Raw genomic sequence first — 20,429 nt, 5'->3', positions numbered from 1 at the left:
GTTTTGCTAGGAAAAGAGTGACGTTGTTGCTTCCGAGATTTGAAATAGAAGTTTATGTTCCATCTCTCGACTCACAACAGGAAATAGAAGTATCAGAGAAATATTGGAATGTAATTTCTTAACGTAGGTTTTTTTTTACACAATCTGCCTCACCGTCAAGGTATATCATGAATATGGATTCCCCTGGAACCTCCCCGAGGTCCTACACTATCAGGTTTAAATTAATAGCTTTTCTGAATTTTCACTGGTAGATCTTATTTTTAGTTATGACCCATTTGTTTCCCTAACAAGAATTCAATACAACCTTAAGTATTCCATGATTATATACTCCAGAATAATCCCATCCTTCCTTGTCCAAAGTGCTGTTTCATCTCCTCCCATAACTTCCAGAGGCAGCTGCTTTCCAGTATACCCTCCACCTAGCCCAGGCACCTGTCCTCTGTTCTTTGCTTTGGCATTCACTACCGTGAAGGGGTATTTAACTGCCTCTTCTGTTTTTATGTGGCTTCCTGATCAACCCTCTTTATTCATGACGCTCGTAGTAGTGTGATTCTTGAAATGTTTTTATTGTTTTTATTGTTCTACAGTGAGTTTTACATTTTGTGTTACCTTTTCTCATGGATTCGCTGTTCGAATCCATACACAGTTATAAAATTTGCCTAATTGCTCCTAAACCTACATTTCTAGTGGCAGTCCCTTCAGCCATCATGGTCAGGGAGTTACAGCTATTCTGGTTGTGTGGCTTCCATTCACTGTGCGTTACCAAAACAAGCTGGTCCTTCATTCCTGCCTATTGTTTCCACCAACATTTATGTCTGCCTTCCACAGGTGCCAATCTATAACACTGCCATTTTTCTTTTCTTTGCACCCTACCAAGGAAGAGTAGAGATACCAAGAATGAATCTGGATCCCCTTATACATTGACCATAGTAGACAGAACTGGGAACTTTGCTGGACCCAAGGAAGCCAAAGTGGTGATCAGGCGTACAATGTCGTTTTGGGTCATCCTTTGTATAAAAAAAATGGTTACACCTTGTCCAAGAAAGAAGGATCCTTTAGCTGCATCATGTACCCTCTATGAGGGTCATGGTGGCATTTACTTTGCTTGAAAGAGGTGTTTGAGTAACTGATACTTTTTGGATGAATACTTGGTCCCCTCTGCATATCTTTGCTAAACATTAAAGTTTAACAGCTCAGGCATGCAGTGTTAACTTGGTGCCACGCATTAAGGAGGTTTTGCTTTGCCACTCGTTTTTAGGGTGAGGAGTCTGCAAGACTATCAGATTCTTTCTGCATGCCTTGATGGGTCATAGCAAAAATGCAGAGAACTGACTTTATTACACTAGACAGCCACACAGAGTCCGATAGCATCACATTCCGAATGGGCAGAGTGACGGCTGGAGAAAAGTTTTTCTGATCCAGTCTGGCGTCCAGAGGCTGTTGTAAAGGTGAGGAATCTGTGGAAAGATATAGTATCCACCAGAAATATCGTTACTGAAGATAAATACGTTTTTTGCCATACTATGTTGGGATGGGCTACGTATGATACAGAATTTCTTTTGAATTAATTTGACATTCATAACACCTTTTTTTGTTGGAAAAAAAGTAAGTACTTAACCTCCCATGATGTTGCCTCGCCTGTTTTTTTCCCTTAATGGCTTCTTCTAGACAGGTTTTCACTAAGATTTTCTTTTCTGTGTTTTTGGTATCAGCTACCCCTTTCTGAAGAGCTGGGACTATATCATGCTACACGAGAGTTGTAAATGGTGGGTCAACACACTAATGAAAGATGATTCATCTACATGATCTGTTGATCGGTTGTTAACGATAAATGTTACATTTGCATTGAGTTGTTTATAATGGGATATTGAAAATACAGTAAAGGTATGCACTGAAATGATTAACCACTAGGTATGTTTGTAAGGGATTTATACATCTTGAGCCTAACAGACTACATGACAACGACTTTATGTTAAAGTGGAATCATGACGATTTCAGGATCATTTTCTTTGCATAGAGTGAATGTGTTTAGCAACATGTGTTTGATTAGGATAAGTATGTGATTACTTAACCGTCTTGAAAATGTCTTGGCAGCCTCAAACTCTGAAGAGCAAGTAACGGAGGTGGAGGATGAAAACTCCAGTGGAGTCTCAGAATGTTTTCCGTCACAGATTCCTCAAAGTAAAGAAAAAAGACAATCTCTTCGCGGGAGAGAACCTGAACAATGTGAGGGGACATCCACGTTGGATGACAAAAGTGAAATCAAATGTTCTGTGAATCAACGCCTTGAATGTGAGTCCCTCTCGGATCCCACCATAGACCAAAAACAAGACTCTTCAGTTTGTGAAGAACGTTTGACTTATTCTCAGGCTACGGCAAGCTCAGCTTGTTCCTGGGACAATTCAATTGAAGATCAGAATACATATATGTTGGATGCAACACTAGAAGGGAACGTGGGACGTTTTCTTAATGTAAGTATGCACTGCATGTTAAGAGTCTTGGAAGCAACCAACTTGTAAACCTCTATGGTGAACCTATCTTGGGTGGTTAATTGAATCTTTGTGGTCCTAAAATGACAAGCATCTGAATCCAGTAATACTATAACGTCATTAGGTTGGAGGATTCCCACCTGGTGGAAGATGTGCTCTTAAACAGCCCAGTTTACACACGATTTCTGATATTCCCTAGTTTTTTTTAACACCACTGGAAAATCACATACTGCTTGTAATACAATATTGCCCTCTACATAAAGATGGGAAGGAATACTACCTACTATTGGAAAACACTTTCTCACATTCCCTGTGTTGAAGCTCGTAGTACCTGCATTGCTAACAGCTAGTCTCTTTACAGAAAATTAAATTTTGCGTAAATGGTAGCCCTCTTTTCTGAAAATACGATCAGCTCTGACTTCACATTAAAGAGCTCTAAAACCAGTTGCTGCATTATGAAAGATAGGGTAACTATGCTTAATACAAACTAAGGTAATGACAGTGTTTTTGTTGCCAGGTGCTGTTGCTGCCCATGTGTTATTTTTCCTTACAGTCTGTGGTAACGTTTTCCCACCTAGCAGCATTTGTTAGCTTCTGAAAAGGAGGAAATTATGTTTGTAGGTGGTGGTGTTTTTACTGATGGCAGTATTTACCACCCAAAGTAATGCCATGCAGCCGGTCGAAATACATAATTGCAATGCAAACTTCGTTGCCTGCCAGAGTGGTAATCTCTGCAGTATGAATTTACTGATGGTGATATTTCTTGTGAAACATTGTCGCATAGGCACCCGAAAGTGCATGCTGGAGGACTGGAGGCTCTTTTAAAAATTGCAGCCCCTCACTCAGAGATATAAGGAGCAGCCTAGACTAGTGAAATAAGGACATATCTAGGGACAAGGAGGAATACAATTCAGAAGTAATCTGGTTATCATGGTGCCAGTGGCGTACTGAAACTTGAGCCCCCCCTCCACCCCTCTGCAAAGTAGAAGGAGGGCCTTACCTACAAACTCACTCAGGATCTGTCAGGCCAGGGTACTGAGTTGCGGGAGCCCCCGTGAACTCAGGGAGGTGGGGGGGTTGTACCGCGAGGCTGCAGGGGCCTTTCTTACCCCACTGCTTGGTGCTCTCTTACCCTTCTAGATCTCACAAAACTTTATAGTAGAGTTCACGGAATATCTAACAGATCAGCAGCTAGCAAACACCCAGAACATCCTCTAGGGGAATTTTGACATCAACTGAAATAATTCCTCTGACACGTGCAAAGTAGTTCTACTAAAACTCATTTCATTTCAGAAGGAAAAATTATTGACTTGGTTATTCATGGTTTAACTCAATCAATTAATCAAACAAATCTCTTGATGGTTTAACTCCAGTCCAACACCAACATCCTATTAAGATAGAATGGTCCAATAACATTTTGATCCCCATTACTATGCACTAGAATGACTCCTTATGCCTGACACGCACTCACCTGAATTCGTTACATGGAGCCATTGAGAATCTTGGCAGGAGAATCAGGAAAGGATGGTGATATGCTGAGGATCCCCAGATTTTCTTAAGGGTATCTTCCCTGCAGCATAGATGAAGCTGCATCTTCAGAGAATACAAAACTGTATGATCGGTAACTTCCTGAAGTTAAACATGGTGAAAACTTTGTTTATCCTAATCAAACGTCCTCATGACACAAGGATGTCTTAGAGCTGGACGGGGAAATCAGCTGCGATGAGTTCTTCCCAGACTTTAACAGTTGCAAAATCATGGGCTACACCCGGGTCACGGTAATGGGCAACCTTTTTGTGCGTGGTGAACTGTGCCTAATGGGCAACCTTTTTGTGCGTGGTGAACTGTGTCCCTTTTTGAATCTACGGGAGGCTGATGACTTGCCTGCTGGGCTCTTCCTCTTGCAATGGTACATGGTATGCATGAATGGTGGCATTCTGGGGCTGAGAAGCCCCCGGAGCACGCTTGTCTCCACCTTCCTTTTTTTATTATGGGCCATATCACGGTGGTTACCCTATTATATAAAGCATTTCTTAAGGATAGCAGCTCAGTCCTATCTGATTTACGCGCTTGATGGGGAACAGACATTGGCACGCCGTTGACTGATAAAGCTTTTGAGGGAGATTTTAGACTCTACTCCAAAGGGGTCCAGAAATGCTTGATTCAAGCTGATTCAATTCTATTATCTGTATCCGGCTTATCTTACCCCCTGACGCATACATACTATTTCCGGCGGGCAGCTTCTAGCTGACCGCACTGCGCTGCCAAGGAGGCTGACGTTTTGCACATGGTATCGTTGTACCCCTTAGTATCGCAGTATTGGCTGACGGTCCTTCAAGTGGTCCAAGGAGCCTTGGATCGTAAGTTTGCATGTGCTCCACTACTTTTCTTGCTTGGTCTCCATCATCGTACCCCGACCCAAATGGTTACTAACAGGTTTCTGGATTTGGCCCTAATTCTGGCACAGGTCACAATGAGTTGGAAATCGGCCCGTGGGCCATATATTTGCAGATGGGAGTTGGAATTGCTGAGCTGGGCGGACTCTGAGAAGGGAGGCAATACCTAAAGAAGAGGCCAGAGGTGTACAGAAGGTACCAGTATTATCAGCCTGGGATGCCATTCTGCTGGCTTGTCCCTCAAATGAACTTAGAGGGTCAGATTGTTATAGGGGATCCCATTTCAGGGGCTCCTTCTCCCACGGCTGCTACTCCGACTTCACTGTGAGCCAGGGTTGGTGGCTAGAAGTGACAGAGGATCATTAAGATAGGTGAACCTTATTGTGAATAAGTAACTAGAAATGTACATGGGGGGGAATTACGAACTTGGGTGTCCGGACCTGGGAAGGGCTCCCTTTTAGATGACCGCGACAGAACTGTGATTCTTCTCTCCCTTTCTCTTGGCAATGTTGACTTCAACCACAACTGTGCTCCATTATGCTATCAATGAAAATGCCTCGACCTGTATACCTGCCTGCTTATTTTATTGATTCTTATCATTTTGTTCTGTGTGTTTCCTGCAGTTAACAATTTTAATCAAGGTATGTACAAAAAAACAGGGGCAAAATCACTGAGAATATGGCTTGATTCGCACCTCTCAATGGTTCATTGAGTCGAACAAACTGCCTCAAAAGGTTGTGCTTCATTATATGCTATAAATAAATAAGCCTTTCTTCAGTCTAACAGATTTGGAATAGTAATATAATATTTAGGTCTCTCTAAGATTGACTATGGCAATTTGTTACCCAAAGGCATCTCACCTCTCATCTTTCAAGCCCATCATTCGCTCTGCAGTTGTAGACTCCTATCCTGCAATGGGAAATGTGATCCTATCACCCTGGTGCTCAAAAGCTTGCACTTTTCCCATCCGAAGCCAGGATAAAGATTAAACTGCCTCATATTACCTACAAGACTGCGCATCTCAATGAACCCAACTACCCATTATCTGCCATCTAAAGCCCTGGTGTCGACAAGAGTCTTCAAAGCTCTCGGGACCTCAGCTGAGAAACACAAGGATTTAACACCAAGAAAGCCAACATCAAGCCTTCCCTGGAACTGTACCAATGATCCGGAACTCGCTTCCAGTTGCCCTCAGACTATCAGAATCCATAATGGTCTTTCGAAGAAAGACTGAAAACATTCCACTTAAAAACTCAATAATGCTAATGTTATAAAAACCTTTCCGCGTTATAGTACTTACTGTTACTTTACTTTCAGCTGCACTTGCTGTCTCCCTGAGTTCTTCACCCGCAACATCGCTCTCCTCAGCTACCACTGACACTTACAGCTGAACCAGCGGTCAGTGGTTACTGTTCCTTTGGACGATCACTTGGTCCTCAAGTCGAGATGTTAGCCCGCGGGTCTTTGGACCGTTGCGTCTGCCCTATTCTGTGACTCTCGAAGTTTCAGCCTCCACTGGTTGTATGTAGAGGCCACAGACATCCCAAAGTAAAGAGCGCTCTAAAGCTAAACCCCTTTCTCTGTTTCTTCGCACTGAAGCGACCGAGAATGAAAGGAAAAGCTGAAACACTGTGATAAGAACTGGAATGTTTAAATATATACCACACACAGCAATGTCGAAACGTTTACACCCCTAAACTCTTGTATCATTAAATGCATCCTGCTCTGTTTTCAGAGTGCCAGGCTGCTGTCTTGTACTGCACCTTCAATTGGTGTGGTTCCGAACAGAAGGCTAGATCTCCATTTCGTTCCTTTACAGTGGGTCCTTTCAGATTCTTCCCTCATTTAGGTCACAAAACTTACTTCACAACGATTTACATCTTTACAGTACATCTCTTCTAGCATTGTTTCTGCTCTTACGATTCAATCTCTGTCTTTTGCAACTGACTTCTGCTCCTGACTTCTGTATGGATCATTCATTCAGTCTATTAAACACTAACAACCTCTCACTCTCGTTCACATGTTCACTGCATCTAGGCGCTTACTCTCTCAGGAGTTCGTCTGATTTGCATGGTTTAGGAATGTTTTTATGTTCAAATAAAAAAATAAACACTGCCAAATTATGCCCACAATTCGGCCCCTTTTTGGTATTTTTAAACTTTGAAGGTGCAAATAAATGTGTATCCATCGCTGATACTATTCAGCATGATTTCCACAGCATTTTATACTTATTATTTACCTGCAGGAAAATTGCACTACTATATACGAATGGTCATATCTGCAAAAATGCCTCATGTAAATCATGACGCTTTCAGATCAGTCATACCTTTAAATCAAATCACTTTGTATTCCCTGATTTGTGTTTTTCACTTAAGCATGGTATGTGTAGTCTAGGAAAAAATAGTTTTCATAGTCCCTGGCTGAAAAGCCCAGGACTGGCTGAACGTGTCACACATGACAGTGAACCACCAGACAGCTATGACTATTGTATTAATTGTACTCTGTACAGAAACTATTTAGGAAGTGTTGCCACTTCACGGCTGCCCCATGCACATGGTGCCAACACAAGGCACAAATGCAAGCATCAACAAGACCCAAAGACGCTGCAGAGAGATGACCCAAAGAGGTTGCAGAGGGATGACATATTGGGCAGAGGGTATTGATGTGATGGCTGACTTGATTGAAAGTGGTAGACCTGGGATCTTCGAGGAACTACAAGTAGACTGCGAGATGTCTGAGGGGCACTTCTTAATGTTGATGTGATAGAGGCGACTTTATGAAAGCCCTGGAAATCAGGTCGAAATGAAACTTCTACGCTCCAGAGTCTGAAAGTAATAAGTTCTACCAATGGCAGGTTCAGTGACCTTGCTGCTTCAAGCACTCCTAAACTAGTGTAGAAGTTTTCTAGATGGACTGAAGGTAATCTGGGAGGGTTACATTGGCAGACCAATTAGTGAAAAAGACTGCAGAAGTATTGAAGGTATTGAAAAATTTGCCTTGCGTTGCTGGAAAATGCCAATCCAGACTCATACATTTTTACCAGATTTAAGGCATACCTCACGTCTAAAAGAGTCCATGGGATATGCCCGAAGCCCAATCCAGATGTCCCATGTGTGGGGAATTGGGCTCAGATTTTTTTCATCTGGTACAGAACTGCCTGAACTACAGGACTTTCGGGGAAAGGTGGTAAAAGTGATTTTGTTGCATCTGACAGGAATATTACAGGGAGGCTGGTATCTTCCATCTCTGTGCAAGACCGAAAGCCTAGAAAGTGCTGACTAGATTTGTTGACCTTGCCCTTGTGTTGGCAAAACAGCAAGTAGCAATGAGGTGGAAAGATTCCAGAAACCCTAGCCTAGATAAAATACCTGGCATAAGGAGATGCTAAAATGGGCTGAAGTTGAAGGCAGTCTGCTACTCAGGGAAGTGAAACAAAGGAAGAGAAAATGAGGTGTGGCATATACCCGGGATGAGATAGTATACTCAATGCCAGATTGGGAGACGGGCAGTGATAAACACTCCCACAAATTGTACTAGAAGAGCAGATGAAAAATGATCAAGATGTAGCTTGGACATACGTTAGATACTCGCAGAGACCCGGTAGTTGTAGTTGTTCAGTGGGAGGCACATCTTACTAAAGATCAGCCGTGAACATTGCTGAGTGTTAAATCAAAGGATTGCAAGAGTCTAACAAAAAAGAATGAATAATTTCAAATATACTTCAGATAAACTATGCCTGCAATGTTGTTCTGAACTTTATAAAGCTGAAAAATAATAGATTATGATCAAAAAATGGACTGGATTAAGGAAGATTGAAGATCACCTGGTGGCATTACCAGAAATGATGTATACAGCCTCATCATCCTCATCCTAGTTATTACATTGAACAAGGATGCACCCAAAACAACTAACATGTTATTTATGATAAAAATCAGACACACACAAAAAGTCAGATCATTTGATTTGTTACAACAGACCACATGACCAACACAACATGACAGCCAATCTTCATTGATTGTATGATATTCATCTCAAATCTGTAGTGTGTGACAAAAGTGGATGAGACACAGAGTAGCCATTCTCCTTGTAAAAATGTCCTGTGCCCTCCTGCTATACACTAGGTTTAGCAGTTTGTTAACCATATCGATGATTAACCTAACTGACCTGCTCAAGGGTGCTTGACCAGATTAAGATTTGCATACTCTCACTCACATTGTCCAGGATCTGAAGCCTTAGCCAATTTAATGACCACAAGTCTGTCAACACATAAAGCAGATGTAAAATAAATAATATCGTACAGGACAAATTAAAGAAAAAAACAATACACATTCAGCACACCAGGAAGATAGATGGAGGCATGTAGGCTAGTATTGGCACCACATATCCACTGAAAAGGCAATGCTGTTAGGACCCTTTTAATGTCAAAGCAATTCTGACCTTCCTAAGGCCACTGGAAGACAAACTGGGGATATGATCTCAAAATCATACTTAAAGTCAATCATCTACTGTGAGGGATACCAGAATTACCAAGAACTGTATAAAGTAGGGAGGCCCACTATCCAGGCACCATTTTGAGTATCTACCGTCTAAACATCCTCCTCTTAGATGTTAGACATTAAGGTACTTATCTGAACAGGAGCAGCATTTTAAAGTGGAGGAGAGTTCTATTTCAGTGTTATTTATGAATGGTTAAGATTCCAGTTCTGGGTTCTTTCTTAGTTATGGAAAAAGTCTTTAAGGGTGCTTCAGGAGTGGCTATTGAAAGGTAATGCATAATGATAGCCTCCAGTCTTGTAATGAAATCCAGTGGAAGGCCACTGGAAATAGTATACTGAATAGAGGCTTGGGAAAGGCCAAAATACTCAAAAGGGTTCATAGATCCTGATGCAAAATACTTTTGACTTCATTCTTTTCTTTATATATGTACTAGGAAATAAGATCGACCCCAGGTTGGAGAAACAAGCAATAGGAAGCAACTGATAAAGCAAAACCTGAAAAGACTTGCATGAAGACCACACCCACTTCTAAGTGTGGTCCACAGGCCGAGAGCACGCAGCACACTTCTGCCAAGAATGCTGCAGGCCCACCCTCAGGCAACAACTGACGAGGTACAAAAATACACTGACCTGCTGTGCAGGTAAGATGTTCTCATCACACAGTTATGGCAGATCACTCCACCAGTTTAATCAGCTTGGAAGCAACCTTCCCTGGGGGGGTTTCAGATTCTGGCTCCTACAAGCAATAGAGCTGGTAATGAAATTGTGGATGATGGATTCTTCAGACACCCATCCCTTTAACTTAATTGCTTCTGGAAAAAAATGCATGTTTGATCAGCGTTGCCTACCTGTTGCTTTTAAAAGGCACGGAAAGCAAGCCTCAAAAGTGGAGACGCTGTGCTCACTCCCTTAGGAGAACTGCATTCTTAACTGAATAGAGGCGGAGTGTGGCAAAACATTCACAGATTTTTAGATGATGTGAAAAACCTCTTTAGAATCATTGGGATAGAAGTGCTGTACATACACACATTCTCATATGTGCTTAATACTGCCTTCTAATGGATTCTAAAGTAGCAGTCATTATCTCATTGCCTGCAGTTAGGCAGGTCAACCCATTGAAATATATCAGGACAAAATGTAGGCAAATAGAAATATATGCAGAAGTAGATGCAATAGGCACTAAATTCTGCATGTTATCCATTGTTTTCAGATTGAAATCTCTGAATACGATGTTATTGTGCACCCAGTAAATATCTCGCCTGCAGTGTCTGTATTTACTGTTTGCAGCTGCCCCACCATGATCACACCTGGGTATTTGTACACTGCCTTACATGTTATATACCAGTATTTAATCCGAAATCGCTATTTTGTTTAATATTTTTCAACTCTAGCCAACCTATTGTATCTGACCCCTGTCTGGCTAAATCACAGAGGAGCCCACTATTCTCCAGTACTGGGTCTTTCACAGATTCACATGGTGGAATCATTCCTGTCTTCGAAGCTGATGTCTTATGATATTGTATTAAGTGAGCAGTTCGAACCTACGTTGACCTCAAATGGCTTAAAGTTACCATTTTGTTTGTTTTTCATCCAATTTCACTGGTACCGAGAATCATAAGCAAAACGAAACAAGAATCATGCCCTTTCTTTCTGATAGCTCCGACCCAGACAATACTGGCACCAGAGCTTCTCCTCCTCTCAGAATCAGTACATATTCCTCTCACTACGATACCAATATCTTATCGATGCTCAGGGGTCTGCTGCTACATCTGAACATAAAATCACTCAGTTTGTCAGACCGGCTCCTTAACACAATGAATACAGTCTCCTAGAAGCCTCAAAAGACTTCAGTGAGGCACTTGCCAGAGCAGGTTCAACAAACAAGACTTACATAGCCAAATGGAAACAGTTTGTCTTTGGTGCTCGGCTCACATCACCACTGGAGTAGAGTTTTAACTAGTTACTTTATCTGGCATGTTCAGGTCTGTTCCACTCTTCAATTAATGTCCATTTGTTAGCAATCCCTTGATTCAGAAGATCAAACAGTGTATCTTCCTTATGGTCACTGAGAATTGTCAAGGAGTTTGTGAAGGGTCATTTTAGGGTTTTTCCTCCCATCGGAAAACCTCAGATTATATGGCAGCTTAATACTATTTTATCACAGCTAATGAAACATCCTTTTGAACCTGTTCATAAGGCAGGTATACTTTATTTGTCTTGAAAACAGCTGTATTACTTGCTCTCACATCAACAAGGTGTGTAAGTGAGAGTCAGGCTTTTACTATCAGTGAACTGTATTTTCAAATGAATCTTCCTATGGACAAATTCACATGTTATTCCTCAGGTGCCTTTAGAATTTCATCTTAATGAAATAGTGGTGCTCAAGACTTCTTTTAAAAAATCGCAAAGATGCAGCAGAAAGAGTTGTCTCAGATTTTGCATTGAAAAAACACACAACTTCAGCAAATCTGATAAACTTCCTATTGCATACGGTCCTCTGAGAAAGGGGTACGCCATCTCCAAACAGTTACATGCTTGGCTTCAGCTACTATAGTTTTCTGACACGTAAAGTCAGGTCATCCTTTGCTAGGCCTTGTTTAAGGGCACGTTCGACAGAAGCATGGAAACTTCTACTGCTTTATCTGTCCCAGATTTGCATATGTTTACCCGACACTTCTGTCTTAATTAAATGCTGTACAATGTCGCTGCAGTGGGACAAGCAGTACTTAACCATCTCTTCCTTTAAGGTGAGCTTATTAAATACATATATTGATCCCCATCCTCTGGCAATATTGTTTATACAAAGATTTATACATATGAATCTATGAAAAAACGAGTTACGTCTTACATGTGTATATGGTTTTCCAATGTTAGTATCTTCCACAGATTCACATGCAACCTACCCTCCTCCCAGATGCAGGTGCACCTCAATCTCGAGTAAATTCACAATTGTGCTTAGAAATTTGAGGTATGGTGCCCCCCGAGGGGAGCGGTGTTGGTTCTACTGTGTCCTGAGTGGCTGAATTTTTGTTTTTGTTTTTTTTAATGATCTAGCTAGGTTAACAAAGTGTCACTTTAAGCTATGAAAGATTCGCTTAGATTGGTACTTCTTGCATCTTATAAAACCATGAGGCTCCTGCCTCGACTTCAACGATGATTTAAGCATGTTAATCAATGTAAGATGCCAACACTGGAGAACCACAGAATACATGTAAGTAACTTGTGTTTCTTTCATTCCTGTAATTCTTATTGTTGCCACATCCTTTAGGTGAGTTGTGAGTGTGAATTGTGCTGAGCTGAAAGAAATATTATATGCATTTCTCTGCTCATTTAGCATTTGGTATTCCAAGCAAATGCCTAATTGTGTATTTCTGTTTGGTATTGGAGGAAACACAGCATTTAAAAAAAAAATAAGTTTTTGTTTAGTGTTACTGTAATCTTGTTATCATAAGGTATCTTTCGCTGATCTAATGAGAACAATTAGTCAGTTTTTGATTGTCTTGTTTTTGTCTACACAGCATAGCTGTTGTCCAAATCTTTTTGTACAGAACGTTTTTGTGGAAACCCATGATCCAAATCGTCCGTGGGTGACATTTTTCACAAACAGGTAAAAAAGTAATGGTTAATGTTCTTTTTAATTTTAAAGCGAAAAATATAATAACCAATAAATGCTTTGGAGCAGAATGAAGCTGTCTGCATACATTATCTCTTCCTAGCACTGCATTGAGAAAGGCTGCATAAATATTTTTTTCTGTGATGTCAGATTGTATTAATTCCAGTTACAGTATGTTAATTCAATTTATTTCATTATTCTGTGCTGAGAGATATGTACCTGAGAACAACGTTTTATACCAGTGTGTGTGAGATCTGTCTTCGTTTGCTACAGGTAACTACATTGATATACACTGAGGCAGGGTAGAAGGGCACTCTAAAGTGCAGCATCTGGTGTCTGCTTTGCCAGAATTCTCATCTGTGTTGCTTGTTAGTAGTTATTTTTTATCTTGTTTTCAGAACTCGCTGTGTGTTCTTTTTTGGTTTCTTAAGAATGATGGTAACAGAAAAGGCACTTATGGGAGAAGAAGTGCAAATCAATATTGGATGTTAAAAGGAGTTTGTTTTCTTTTTGTGTCAAAATTATAGTACAGCAAACGTGTGTTTGACCACTGTCATGGCTAGCAAGTTGAGCAAATCATAGCTTGTAGGCATGCACAATTGGGTAACTCATGAAGGAATTTACTTTTCTTCTTTTATTTCTTTACAAAAGGGAATGTAACACATTAGTGTCTGATTTTCTGAATTAAGTCATAGTCAAAGCAAGGCACTACTCTGCTCTACAACTCAAACATCCAGCCTCATATATGCAGACCGCTAAGCATTAATATGTTCTAATGTGTGATTCTGTATCATCACAATTAATTGGTATAGGAGTGTAATCACTCTCTTACCAGTAGTTGGAGCCAGCAACATCTGCAACACTCCAGGGATAGTTGGTTTGAGCTTATCTTGCAATTTTAGCTGACAAAATCATGAATCTGCATGCCAGTCACTGATTAGTCATGGACTTTTGAAGGTGATCATCTTGAGTTATGGTGGAAACAGAATCATGTATTTTACTTGCCCTCCCAAAGTTTCTTCTTGACAGCTGTGATAGAACTCTATGTTCAATGGCATGTGTAGCTGCAGATACACATGTTCTGCATAAGCTCGCCATCTAGTGTTGGGCTCGGAGTGATACAAGTTGTTTTTCTTCGAAGAATCTTTTCGAGTCACAGGATCGAGTGGTGACTCCTCTCGGGTATAGTGTGCATGGCCAATCCTTTGTTTTCTCTCCGCTGTTGGGTTTGGACGTGTGTTCCTCTCCGTCTGAGTTCTCGGCTCGATAGAGTTTCACTCTCGGAACCGACTCTCCGCCCTATGGGGCGTTTGCGCCCCTCTTTGGCAAAACAGCTCACATAATGCACCTTGCTATGCTGCAGACCTGATGGAACGGACTCCATTTCAATTTTGCCCTCGTCATTCAAAGTTCCCATACACCGATCAATACCAGGTGTGTAATTTCTGTCTCTCTCTCGACCACAATGTACAAACCTGGGATGCTTGTCGATCATTTTGGTCCAAAAAGACGCTTCGCAACAGAAGAGCCCGTCAACTTGAAATGGCGTCTCAGACTCCAGACGACACACCAGACATTTTCGGGGAGGAGGAACCACAGGAGGAACCACAGGAAGAAGAGGCTTTTTCTATCCAGGATTCCAACTCAAACATTCAGTCCGACATCGAGAGCCGAGACCTGCAGTCGGCGCAGCCCATGAATACAAAGGCACATGCACCCACAACTAAGACTGTAAAACTCACAACTAAAGAGGTCACTGGTCCGGCACTGCCTTCCCTCCATGGTCAGAGCCAAGAAAGTGCTTTGGGTGCCCCTCCATTAGTCTCTGCAACGAAAAAAGCCAAAAGTTAAAATTCCTGCATCAACCTTGGACTCAAAAACCACCTTGGCACCAACCTGACCAGCTGTGCATCCTGCTTCGGCACCGACCACTTCAGTACTGACCAAAAAACTGCCCTCCACTACTTTGGTGCCGACACCTCCACACCGACCAATAACTTCGGAGCAGAAAAGATTAAAATAGACTGTTTCTACTCCTGCAGATTCTGGACAGTCTTCTGCCAGCCCTTCACTGGTGGAGCCAATTTTAGAAGTCACGGACGTTCAACGTTGACTTCATATTCAAGAACAAAGAGGTTGCATTCTTGCATCACCCCCTGTCCCAATAAAAAGAAATTGAATTTCCAGGAGGGACTTGACAACTCTCCGCCTCCAAAAAAGGCTACCAAACAAAATACACCATCTTTTCCACAGCGTTCTCCTCCATCCTCTCCACCTCCTTCACCTCCACCAAACACAGAGTTTACACCACCAAGATTACCCTCCACATGCAGCAACACATAAAGAAAGTTAATACCTTCCAGTGCTTCCAGGCAGCCTTCGGCATGCTGGTGAGATCTGTAAGGAGCCAGTTCAAGAACGTATTATCACTCCCCAAGTTGATAAAAAATATAAGGCTGCACCCACAGATCATCTGTTTATAAAGGCACAAATTCCACCAGAGTCTGCATCAACAGCATGCAAAAGAGCTAATAGTCAATCTACAAGAGTCACTCCCCCTTCCTGATAAAGAAAGTAAAAAATTAGATGCAGCAGGTAAGAGTGGAAGCTAAAGCAGTCAACCATTGGCGCATTGCAAACATACAGGCTCTACTAGTATGCCATGGGTGCACTTGGATGCCATGGAAGAGCTCCTCCAGTACTTCCCTCAACAACTGAAGTTGCAGCAGAAGGGCAAACCATCACAAACAGTTCCATCAGGTGTGCATTACATACCAGGGTCATTATTAGATGCCATGCTTGGCTCAGGTGCTCTGGATTTAAGCCAGAGATTCAACAGGCAGTCTTAAACATGCCCTTTGATAAGGAGCACCTTTTTGCCCCACAATAGACACAGCTTTAGAAAAGCTAAAAAAAAAAAAAAAAAAAAAACTGTTAAAGCAATAGGGGCCCTGCAAACCACAGCACAGTGTGGCACTTTATGATGCCCAGGTTTCGCAAGAGGGTTTAGGTCATCCTTTACGGACCAGTCTGCCACATAAGCCAAAGCATCCTCTCAGTCTTACACACAAGGATTTTATAGAGGTTCCTACAGAGGACACAAGAATAAAGGTAGGTGCAAGCCATCAACCTCTCGAGGCTCCACCTCTTCTGCTTCCACTGCCACACACCACTCCAGTCGGCGGAAGAATTCAACTTTTTTTACCACCAATGGTCAGACATAACCACCAACCAATGGATTCTTTCCATTATCCCTAATGGTTACTGTCTGGAGCTCATTTCCACTCCCCCAAACGTTCCCCTGCGTAATCACAAACTATCACAAGAACATCTCACACTTCTCAAAGAGGAAGTGTAGTCTCTTCTCAAAGGGGCCATAGAGCCAGTGCCATTAAAGCATCAAGGCATGGGAGTATACTCCCTGTACTTCCTAATTTTGAAAAAAGACAGTTCTGATGGATACAACTACCTGTGGATTCCTCACCTAATGAATACTCCCATTGCGCCAGCACTCGACGGAAATCTTCTTCCTAGCTTCTGCACGTCGACGAGGACGTCACATTTCCCCACGCGACGCCGTCTGACGTCATACAGGCAATAAGAGGTCCTCGCCGACGTCAGTTCCCTTTTTTCCGTGCCATTCGAAACGGTTATCTTCGAGGGAGCTACTGTTGCTGTTCGACAGTTACAGTGTGTATTTTGGCTGTGTTTTTTCTCTGAGATTACAATGTCGCAGAGGAAGTCAGGTTTTAAGCCCTGTCGTGAGTGTGGGGGCAAGATGTCGGTAACGGACCCACATTCTGACTGTTTGTGGTGTCTAAGTTCCGATCATGATGTTGGCAGGTGTGATTCATGTCAGCATATGAATCCGAAGGCCCTGAAAGAGCGCGAGGCCAAGCTTTTTATGGCAAAGTCGAAAAAGAAGGAGGAGAGACACCATCAAAAATCCTCGTCACCGAAGTCTCATCGGCGTCATCGGGACTCCCGGCGTTGTCGAGAATCACGGCGCCGGTCGAGTAAAGAGAGGTCTCGGTCGAGGTCGCCATCGACTCGGCGTCGGAAGACTTGGGAGGTCAGTCCCACAGTCACTCCCCATCCGTCGACGCCGTTGCCTTCTCCAGCCTCACGACTTCGCCCGGGTCTTCGAGCCAACCGCCTTCAGTGTTTGAGGTTCCACAGCCTCAACTGTTTTCTCCGACGTTACAGACGTCGAGGCCGGCGTCGGTGTCGCCTTCAATCCAGGCACCCGGCTTTTCCGGCCCCTGGAGCCGATAATACCGCATTTTTAAATGCGATGTTCTCCATCTTTCAGCAGATGGCTCCAGGTGGTGCACCGGCTGGGCCTTCGGGCCCTTTGGCTTTTAACATGGGTGCTCCGGCTCCGCTTCGACCACCACCCTTTATGCCCTTTCTCCCCCTGGGGAACGTGGGCTCGGCGCTGGTGTCGGCTCCGGTGGCTCCGGAGACGTGGGCTCAGCGCTGGTGTCGGCTCCGGTGGCTCCAGAGACTTCGGCTCCGAGAGTTTCGGCTCCAGCGGCCTCGTTGTTTCGGCCAGTGATGCTGTCTAGGCCTTCTACGGCTCCGAAGCAGTCTTCTCTCCATCTGACTCCTGGTTCGGCGCCGAAGGTACCTGCGGTGTCTGTAGACCCGACGTCGGACGGATCCGGAGATCGGCGTCGTTCTTCGACATCTGCTGACACCATGTCGACGCCGAGGATTGAGGAGAGGCTGCACTCGAGGAGGCTTGCTCTCCGTCTCCTGGAAGAACATGAGTACCAGCAGAACCTGGAGGAAGGAGAGATTGAGGACTCTTGTGAGGGTCTCCATGGGCTGGACACGGCTAGTGGCCTAGATACTTCCCCTGAGTGGGACTTGTCATCTCCTGGGGAGTATACAGAAGAGGCAGCCACTTTTCATGCTGTTATCAGGAAGGCAGCTAACTTTTTGGATCTGCCTTTGCCGGTGACTGAAGCAAAGCAGAATCTGTTGACAGAGGTGTTGCACTCGGCCTCTACATCAGCAGAACCACTTTTGCCGTTCAACGAGGCGCTGCTGGAACCTGTTTTGGAGGTTTGGAAGAAGCCGGTGTCTTCTCCGGCTGTCAATAGGTCTGTGGCTAGGAGGTATCGGGCTGCACCGGCTGACCCTGGCTTTCTTACCAGACATCCTACACCTGAAAGCTTGGTGGTCCAGGCTTCCTGCTCGGCAAGGTCTGCGCCTGGGTCTTTTCCATCTGTGCCATCGGATAGAGACTCCAAGAAGATGGACATGGCATCCAAAAAGGTGTTCTCGTCATGTAGCATGGCATTAAAGTCCACCAATGCTACATGTATTTTAGGGAGGCACATTTATGCTCTGATGGACGAAATTACATCTACGCATACGGAGATCCCCCAAGGGCTATTGAATCTGGTATCAGACGCTCAAGCTGCTGCAACTCAGGTTATCCAATCTGGGTTGGATACAACTGACTCTGTGGCTAGAGCAATGGGCACTGCTGTAGTTACGAGGAGGCAGGCTTGGCTTCGTAACTCAGGGTTTTCATCGGATGTACAGTCGACCCTGCTGGACCTCCCTTTTGATGGGGACAAGCTCTTTGGTGCCAAGGCGGATTCGGCCTTAGAGAGGTTTATGGAGAGTAGGGCCACAGCCAAGTCGCTAGGCTTGCAAGCCACTTCTTCTGCCTCCTCCAGATTTTTTAGGAGGTTTCGAGGATTTGGTCGTGGCTCCTCCTCCTCCTCCTTTAGGGGGAAATTCCAGCAGCCTACCTCTGCTCTCTCCTATAGATCTTTTAGAGGGAGGGGTAGGGTCCATACCAGGGGAGCCTCTCAGCAGCACTCTGCCTCTTCCTCTTCCTATGGAGGGGTGCAGCAGGGGAAGCAGCCTAGGCTTCCACCAATTCCCACTCACTCTTCTCCTGTAGGGGGGGAGGTTACTGTATTTTCTCCACAAGTGGGAGGTCATCACTTCAGACTCCTGGGTTACCAGCATTGTGAGAAAAGGCTACACCCTTCCCTTTCGGGAGTTTCCGCCCCCCATCCCGCCCCACCCATCTTATTGTTCAGAAGAACACCTCCTGTTGTTAGAACAGGAGATTCAAGTCCTCCTTTCAAAGGGCGCGGTGGAGTTGGTTCCAGAGCAGGAAAGGGGTCAAGGTTGTTACTCGAGGTACTTCCTGATTCCCAAGAAGGATGGTCGGTTGAGACCAATCCTGGACCTGAGGATTTTGAATTGGTTCCTCAAACAGGAAAGGTTCAAGATGCTGACCCTAGCTCAAGTGCTTTTGGCGTTGAACAAGGGAGATTGGATGGTGTCTGTCGACTTGCAGGATGCTTACTTTCATATCCCGATACTCAAGTCGCACAGGAAGTATCTCCGGTTTGTGGTGGGGTCGCAGCACTATCAGTTTGCGGTCCTCCCGTTTGGTCTTACTTCAGCACCTCGAGTCTTCACGAAGGTGATGTCGGTGGTTGCGGCAGAGCTCAGAAGGAAGGGGATAGCAGTATTCCCTTACCTGGACGATTGGTTGATCAAAGCCAAGTCCCTGGAGCTCGTGTTGCATCATCTGCAGTCGACAACCCAGTTGTTGTTCGACCTGGGCTTTTCGGTGAACGTGCCCAAATCTCACCTAGAGCCCTCTCAGCGCCTCCTGTTCATAGGGGCAGTACTGGATACAACATTGAATCGAGCCTTTCCTCCGCCTCAGCGGATTCAAGACATTCAGGCGTTGGTTCCAATGTTTCAAAGTGGAGCAGTCATTCCAGTCCTCAAGGTCCTATGTCTGCTCGATCTGTTTGCCTCCTGCATACTGTTGGTCACGCATGCTCGCTGGCACATGAGGGCCCTTCAGTGGTGCCTCCGAAGGCAGTGGTCTCAACACAAAGGAGATCTCGAAGGTTCTGTGAAGATCTCCAGAGATGCTGCCTCGGATTTGAAGTGGTGGATTGCGGGCGACAATCTTTCCCGGGGAAGGCCATTCACGCAGCCTCCACCAGTGACCACGGTCATAACGGATGCTTCCACTCTAGGGTGGGGAGCTCATCTGGGGGACCTGGAGATCAAAGGGATTTGGTCTCCAGTGGAACAGATGTTTCATATCAATCTGATAGAGTTACGGGCTGTACGTCTGGCTCTCAAGGCCTTCCTCCCATCCCTTCGCGGTCAGTCGGTTCAGGTCCTGACGGACAATACTACCGCGATGTGGTATATAAACAAACAGGGAGGGGTGGGGTCATACCTTCTCTGCAGAGAAACTCTTCGGCTATGGTCCTGGGCAAAGGACTATCAGATTTGCTTGGTAGCAAATCCTCTGGCAGGTGTCTTGAATGTACGTGCGGACAGTCTCAGTCGCCATTTCTCGGCCGACCACGAGTGGCGTCTCCATCCAGATCAAGTCCTTCTAATCTTCCAGATGTGGGAGTTTTCTCGGATAGAT

At 44.1% G+C, this 20,429-nt stretch overlaps 1 protein-coding gene across 1 annotated transcript in view; it reads left to right on the top strand.

Annotated features, from left to right (window-relative positions):
• SETDB2 (SET domain bifurcated histone lysine methyltransferase 2) overlaps positions 1–20,429 on the top strand; it is a 1,110,478-nt gene that overhangs the window by 420,421 nt on the left and 669,628 nt on the right. The window contains exons 12-13 of the mRNA XM_069203525.1: positions 2,095–2,471; positions 12,900–12,988. Coding sequence (XP_069059626.1) covers positions 2,095–2,471; positions 12,900–12,988 — 466 coding nt within the window. The remainder of the gene's footprint in view (positions 1–2,094; positions 2,472–12,899; positions 12,989–20,429) is intronic.

The sequence above is a fragment of the Pleurodeles waltl genome, chromosome 8, assembly GCF_031143425.1.
Source record: "Pleurodeles waltl isolate 20211129_DDA chromosome 8, aPleWal1.hap1.20221129, whole genome shotgun sequence".
Classification (NCBI taxonomy): domain Eukaryota; kingdom Metazoa; phylum Chordata; class Amphibia; order Caudata; family Salamandridae; genus Pleurodeles; species Pleurodeles waltl.
The sequence above is the reverse complement of the archived record's forward strand: the minus strand, read 5'-3'. Positions and strand labels throughout refer to the sequence as shown.